This window comes from Periophthalmus magnuspinnatus, chromosome 8 (assembly GCF_009829125.3).
Source record: "Periophthalmus magnuspinnatus isolate fPerMag1 chromosome 8, fPerMag1.2.pri, whole genome shotgun sequence".
Lineage (NCBI taxonomy): Eukaryota > Metazoa > Chordata > Actinopteri > Gobiiformes > Gobiidae > Periophthalmus > Periophthalmus magnuspinnatus.
This window is the reverse complement of record NC_047133.1, coordinates 9,335,177-9,343,197: the sequence shown is the minus strand read 5'-3', so window position 1 is coordinate 9,343,197 and position 8,021 is coordinate 9,335,177. Positions and strand designations below refer to the sequence as shown.

Genomic DNA, 8,021 nt, shown 5'->3' with positions numbered 1-8,021 from the left:
TTTTTTTTCTTCATTATTATGCATTTTTTTGGCTGGTGTGACTTATACTCCAGTGTGACTTATACTCCAGAAAATATGGTATACAAGTTCAGTTTATTTGTTTTTGCAATAAAAACAGCTGTTGAATTGAAAAGAATGAAAGTTTAATGCCATACTGTGGAACATTCCAGACAAAGCACTATCTCCACAGCGACGTTCGAGTGGCGTTATTGTCTTTTTACTTCTCACTCATTCAGACAGTAGTGATTCAAAGCCAGTGTGACGCCGGGTTTAAAATAAGATTCATTTCAACTTATTCAGAGCAGAATTTCTTTATTGTTTTAATTATTTATAAAATCTGAAGTAAACATCAAATCGAAAACATAAAATGAGTTTGAATGTAAACTTAAAAATAAAAGCAACAAACCAAGAGTGTAAACAAAAACAGATGTAAGAAAAAAGGTGATTGTAAATGAAAAAATAAACATTTGTGTTCAAAATAAAAGGCCAAAAACAAGCACAGTGATTTAAAATAATAATACAGATAAAGTTGTAACATGAAACATGTCCAAACAGATCTCAATCTTTGGTCACTTTAAAGCAGAACTAAGTCACTTTTACCTTAAAGGTCCTACACTGCACAAAAATGACTCTTGTGAATTTTTAGTCATATTATAATGTCGTTACCTCCTCAAAAACAGACCTGGAGTTGTGTTTTGTTTCATTCACCCATGTTTGAGTAACCCTTTTTTATCAGTCTGTCTACATCTCCAAAGCTCAAAATGCTCCGTCCCACCTTGTGATGTCATGAAGTGGTAGTTTTTAAGTTAGCTTTTACCTTTAGTTCGGTAGAGATTGGCAATTCCAGGACTGAAATTATCCAAATGATTGTAGTGAAGGTGTGTGGAGTTTAAAAATACATTGGAGCACTTCCTGTATTATCACATGACATCACCAGGTGAGGGTGTTTTTTGTTTGAAAGAAGAAGCCTTAGTGTGCAGGGTTTGTGTGTTAAACATGTGTGAATGAAACAAAACACAACTGCAGGTCTGTCTGTGTAGTCCCTCAGTCGTCCACGTCTGATCCATAGTAAAAGCTAAAAGTTAAATAAAAATGTAAGAGTGAAGACGTTTCGCTGCTCATCCAACATCCAAGCTACTCCTTCAGACCTGGATGAACAGAACTGAAGAAGCGAAATGTCTTCCATCTTACAACATTTTGCCTGGTTTACAGATTTAACTCCAAGTACGTTTTTGATGAGGAAACATCCGAAAATACTTTAATATGGGGCCTTTAAAAGACAAATATTGCACACTCACTGTATCGTTACTGGCCTTTAAACATGTTCTTGAGGATGCTAACTTTGGCTTCTCATGTTTTAGAACTTGAGTTAGCAACCTTTTCTGATATGAGAACAGAAGTATGCAGTTATGATGATTACTATTTTAAATTTGATAGCAGAAATGCTTAGAGCGAGTCTGGAGCAGGAAACCTCTGGACTTTTATCTATGACGTAACAATCCTGAGAAATTTAGAATTGCATTTATGTTCTTACTAACCAGGGTTCATCAAATAAGCGTGAATGACGAAGGTATGTTTTTCATGAGGGAACAATGTTATATGGTTAAAATCTCAAAAAATAAGTTTTAAATGGTTAGATTTTTTTTGGTCTACTTTTAGTCATAGTTGAAGTCGTCACAGTTAAACAGAAATAAATACTAAAACTATGATGAAGTTAGTCCAGAAAAGTATTAGGCCAATACCAAACAAGGCAAAGTTACATGGTTCTGCTTTATAACTCCACCAGTCCACCTTAAACCATTCCGCCTTAAAAAGCAGTCTCATTCACGGTACATTCAGAATGATCCAGCGTGAACTCCATTCTTTAAAATACTTAAGATAAGTTGCATTGTGGGTTGTACAGTTTCCAAAAAAATAAAAAGGAAATGATAAAGAAAAGGCAACCATTTTGAATCCAAGTCTGGCAAGAGCTCAAGAAACTGAAAATGCAATAGAAAAAAAAAGGTTTACCTCATATAAATGTATTATGTTATCTATTCCCATTTATGTCAAGGGAAAGTATATATATTAAGTACTTTAAATTTAAACATCTGCTTTAAATCAACATCTTGGAACGAATTTGAAACAGATGACATAACACATTTATTTTGTCCATATATCATTTCTTCATAGTTTTTGTAAAATTTCAATGAATAGAAAAAAAAATGATAAAACTGCTTTGAATAAATCGATTGTTTTGATTGTTTCAAGGAAAAAAAAAATCTTAATTAAAAAAATAACTACTATTAATTAATGCCTCCAACTCTTTAGTCACAGCCCCTTAAGGTAACGCTACATCTGGATATATTTAAAAACTTCCCCTAATCACAACTGCAAAAAAAAAAAAAAAAAAAAAAATCGACATTGGTAAAATTACTTTCGAATAATAATTTAACCCTTTTTGTCACTTTAAATTTAATTGTGTAAAATCACCTCCTTTCCATGGAGACGATATTGTTTTGCCTGAAATGCTCCACAGTATAGCATCCTGTATTTGACTACATGTAAGACAGAACAGTTAAATGCCATATTGCGGAACATTACAGGCAAAGAAACAGCATATCCACAAGACAAGCAAGTGGAAGACCCTTCACAGAAAAGTTACGTAGTGTGACTTCAATTAAAAATCACAACTGAAGGCTCAATATTGCGATTGTGATCCAAAAACGTACAGTATGAGTCAAAACTGGACTATTATGAATAACTTTTGAATTGAACTATTTTACCTCTTAGTTGTAGTGTGCGTCGCTTTTGTTAAGTGAATAAAATCAAAATATGCACCAAAAACGTGTTGTGAATTGTGAATATACCCAAACACCAAAGTGATAAAGTTCATTTATAAATCCCCTAAAAACAGTCCAGTCTCCCTTGGACTTGTGTCATAAATATATTTGGTCCCTTTGAGGAAAAAACATGAAGAATCTTAAGTTAATATTCCACACTGCACGCTCGCACTTAAAGGCACACAGTCTGAATAAGGCCTGAGAAAATACACTACACTATTCTGCTCATTTATGGACATTGGGAGAATTCTGACGTTGCCGTGTTATGAGTTTCGTTCATTCTCACATACGATTTTTTAAAAGTATTTTGTATTTTAAAAGCGTTTTGAAAGTGCGATCGAATACATTTTATTTTTGCGGTGATTTTAGACATGGCTATGAAGTATGATTTAGAATAAAGGGGAAAAATAAATCCTATTCAACAAATATTCACAATAGATAATGTTCAATGATTGTTTTGGTAAAGGCGCACTGCACAGCTTTACCAGTAGAGGGCGAGCCAACTGATTGTCTTCATAGAATATAGTTAAGTTTAGTGCTATATTGCGGAATATTCTAGACAATGAGATAACATTTCTATAGAGACAGGTGAAAAGTGACATCGTGCACCTTTAAAAATCTTAAAGGTCCTGTACCAGATTTTTTTTTCACCTGTATTTGAGCTAAATTTACCTTACTCCAGTAAAGATATATTGTATAAGCAGCTGTTGCGGTCAAAATAAGTCTGCTGCATGCTGTCTGACTCTAATTTGAAAGCATTTTATAGTCTGACAATCAGGAAGTGCATGTTAGCATGCTAGAAAAGTGCTTATAAACTCCTCAGGGTAAATAATTAGGATGCTACAACAGTAAAAATCAGGTACAGGCCTTTAACAAGTTGAAGCGAACCAAATTATACATTAGTGAAACTCCCCAAAAAATCCATAAATGAGCAGAATAAAATTAAAATTAAAATATAGACTTCTTTAATCTCTCATTTCTTGGTGTCTGTGAGAATAATATTAGCAGTTACAAACATGAGACAGGACGCAGCCCACACCAAAACAAACCAAACCCAGAAGGCATGTCTAAAGGGGGACTGGTGCTTATTCACTGCATCCCTCCCCATTACCGGCTCCAGATGTCTCCTCGAATAGTACACTAAACAAGCCGGAATCACGTACTGAATTCCCGTACCAGCGTATGCCCCGGTAATTCCAACCAAAGACTCCAGATTATGTGTACAAAACGCCACGACCACCGGGGGCACTAGAGTAATCAGCGGGAACACGATCCGGTCGACGATCCATGGATACGTCCCTCCCTCTCGGTGGAAAAGCGTCTTCCAGTTGTTGCGCAGCGTGACGGCGATAATGGGGAAGTTCGTGCTTATCGTGAACACTGGGAATAGTCCCAAGAAGTATCGCAAAAATGGGATATCCAAAACGTTGCAGTTATCAGTGAAGTTGAGCGTGTACATGTCATGAAGGAAGGAGCTATCGAAACAAAAGATTGCGGTGAAGGAGAGTAAGACATAGAAGCCCAAAATGAGGGTGTAGTCGGCGAAAACGAAGGTCCCCACGTGTTTTTTGTTGGAGATTGGTGTGATGAGAGAGGGGAGGGAGTGCTGACACATAAAAGAGTAAACGCAGACTCCGAACAGGTTAGGAACGCCCGATAGAGAGGCGACGGGAGGGTGACCATCGCCCGAACCCTTACCGATACTGATCAGAGCCAAGATGATCATCATGGTGAAGGCTGCGGAGACACAAGAGAAGAGAAGGGTTAGATTAACTCATTATTTCTTTAACAATATCTTTTTTTTGTGATTTTTAAAAAAGCAAGATGAAAAAACACATTAAAACATACGGCATAGGATACATACTGACTTTTCAGTTTATGTTGAATGTTAAATTGACTCTTGTGAGCTTTAAGCCATGTTACAATGTTATTACCTCCTCAAAAACAGACCCGGAGTTGCGTTTTGTTTCAGTCGCACATGTTTGAGTATTATTTATTATTAGTCTGTCTACATTTCCAAAGCTCAAAATGCTCGGTTCCACCTTGTGATGTCATGTAGTGGTAGCTAACTTTTACCTTAAATTCAAGAGAGACTGGTAATTCCAGCGCTGAAATTATCCAAATTTAAGATCAACCGATATAGATGTTTTCATGGCCGATGCCAATACAGACTGGTTAGAATCCAGATCAACCGATTGCCAATTACTTCTGCCAATACTTTTGGGCCAATATGTGGGTCCGATTGTGATCATTTTCCCCAAATTATGACATTTTAATTTACTACAAACTCCCCCCAAGCCCTTTTTTTTTTTTACTATAAACCTATAAGAGGGCTGTAGTCACGTTTTGTGCAGCTCTCTCTTTATATTTAAATGTTAATATGAAGTTTTGTGTGTATTCTTCAGACAGCAGATTGGATGGAGATTTAAGGGCAAAAGCAAATATGCTAAAAAAGTCCAAATATTAGCGAGATATATCAGCAAATAAAGAGATATAAAGTGATGTGTCTCTAATCCAAATGATTCTAGTGAAGGTGCATGGAGTTTAACAATACAGTGGAGCACTTCCTGTATTACCACATGACATCATTTTTCAGTTTGAGAGAAGAACTCGGACTAAATATGCAGGATTTGTGTGTTAAACATGTGTGAATGAAACAAAACATAACTCCAGTTACGTTTATGAAAAAACATGATAACATAGATCAGAAAATGGCGTAATCTGGGCCTTTAGGTTCAGTCTGCTAAATAATCACTATAACATAATGAGTAACTAATGATAAAAATAAATGAAATAAACTATTAAAAAGTGTTTTTGAAGAATAAATATTTTCAAATGTAGGGAAAAAGTTGGACAATATTCCCCAAAATAAAACTACACTATGGGAATACAATACAATTTGCTTTGGGAATTACAAAACATTTGCTCCCGGAATAGATTTTTCTCCAGTTCCACCATTATCTTGGAACACAAATGTCCCCAATCCAGGTGTGTCCCTCAGCTGCTCCTGACTCTAATGCATTTACTATAGACTGACACCTGATAACGCGCCATGAACGAGACGCTGGAAGATCTGACACTGTGAGGGGGCAGCGAACGCACCATACTCTCTTTCATCATGAACTGAGCCGAGAATCCAAACTGACACGTGAACTCAGAACCAATTTAATGTACGTTAATGTCACCATACTGTCCGGGACTGACCCAAATAAATAAAGGGGACGGGGGGAAAGAGAGCGGAGGATATTTAATGAGGTTTTTCCATGAAATTTGAAATGAAAATGTGTAAAATTGAATTATTTCTCAGGTGCGGTCTCAAAAATAATATTTGGAGTATGCAGTTTATAATGGATTAGCTTAAGTTTGAAAATATGTGCATTTAAAAAGGTGAATTGAGGCATTTAATTTGAAGTGTATGCGCCGATAAATATTGTATTTTTGTTTTTTCAGCAGAAGAAAACTACAAAGACCATGATTGTTTGCTTAATTACAGGGCACATATTATGAAGAAAGAAACTACTCTCAAGATTTCATATGAATATTTCGGAGTTTCACCAGTAATGGTAAAAGCTGATCGGCATTACATGGAACAAAAAATATGATTGTTAAAAATATATATATCTTCAAATCGATTGAACTGGTTGGGTAAAACAAAACCAAGGACTGAGCTGGCAGTGTGAGGCTGGCACAGCACAGAAACTCCTATATCAATTACTAAATATTTGTCAGTTCTAAAACAGGGATTTTTTAGGACTAAACCATAGACCAGGCATGCCCAGGGGCAAAATGCAGCCCTCAGACCAATTTTTCTTGGCCCTCAAGCTTCTAGGTGAATTGTCCCATGTTACCTTAAACAGTACTTTTTACTGTATATTTCAAAAATATACTTACTGCCCATCTCAAATATTTAATGTGTCCCTTTGAGGATGTCAGCATGAATAGAGGTCTAGTGATTCAGTGCAACTTATAATAATAACAAAGATTTTCACTGTATTGGTGACCAGTCTATGGCCCTCAATCGGCCCTCAGCTTTGTGTTTTTATATGTGGCCCTTAATGAGAAACATTTGGACACCGCTGCCATAGACTGTATACTGTATATAAATTGACAGAGCTCACCTGCTAGCCGCCGCATTCCAAATAGGAAGTGATCATGGACCCGCTTCGGGCTCCATCGACTCATATTAACCCACTCTACATGATCCTGGTGTTTTTATTTTGCTATTTTGTCATGATTCAAGACATGAATATTGATAACAGACAGATCAGGCGCCTTCTTTCCTCCGACGTCACTCCCGCTAGAATTGGCAACAGGTTTGACTGACAGTGTTGTTAAGTGCCTGCTCCACATTAAACAAGCGGTGTGTTGGCGAGAAGGGGTGTTACCTTCATCAGCCTCGCTCTGGATTGGCTCTTTGGTTGTTATGATTCTCGCGGTCGGAATTGCAAATATGGAATTCGGCTCCAAATTTGTCCCTATAACTGCTAGAACGAGCTTCATTTGGCTGAAGTTGAACGCTACTCCCTTGGTCCACTTTTTTATACAGTCTGTGGGTTAAATGAAGGTTAAACCAAGTCTAGTAAAGGGCTACACAATTGCTATACTAGTTCTAAACCAAGACTAACCCAGAGGAGGATAAAAATAAAAATAAAAAATTCAGTAATATTTGAACTTGCACGAACCACAGTTGATGAAGTACTGATCTAAGCGTATTCTCAGTATTCACAAACAGGGAAGAGCATATAAATGGACCAATGGTGTTGCAGTCTTAGTATTCAAACACGTTCTGCGGATACCTACAGATGGTTTGGCGTAACAGTGAAGCATCTGGCCTGGCAGATGAGGAGCTGACGTGAGCCAAATCAAGCAAATGGGATTTCATTAGAGCATATTCACATTAACTTTACTTTTATATGCTTATCCTGTACATTCTCAGGTCTATACGCAGTGATAGAAAGTTTAAAAACAGACTTTGCACCACTGGCCTCATACTCATTCAGGACCATATTACATAAGGAAACATAAAGGGGTGGCTGGGGGAATCATGCATGTCTGTGGCGAAATGTTCAGCAGTTGCCATGGTCACACAATGCACACATTCGCAAACACAGCCTGGTAAGTTTTCAGATCGTCTGAAAACTCAAGAAAAAAATACAAAATGTATTCAAACCGACACATCTTCAAGAGCCTGTGATAAAC

The 8,021-nt window shown here is 36.8% G+C and overlaps 1 protein-coding gene across 1 annotated transcript in view; it reads right to left on the bottom strand.

The window, feature by feature from the left end:
• Positions 1–297: 297 nt before the first annotated feature.
• The window catches only part of tmem104 (transmembrane protein 104), a 79,532-nt gene continuing 71,808 nt past the window's right edge, over positions 298–8,021 (bottom strand). The window contains exon 10 of the mRNA XM_033971504.2: positions 298–4,559. Within this exon, the coding sequence (XP_033827395.1) occupies positions 3,796–4,559 (764 nt within the window). The 3' untranslated portion in view covers positions 298–3,795. The remainder of the gene's footprint in view (positions 4,560–8,021) is intronic.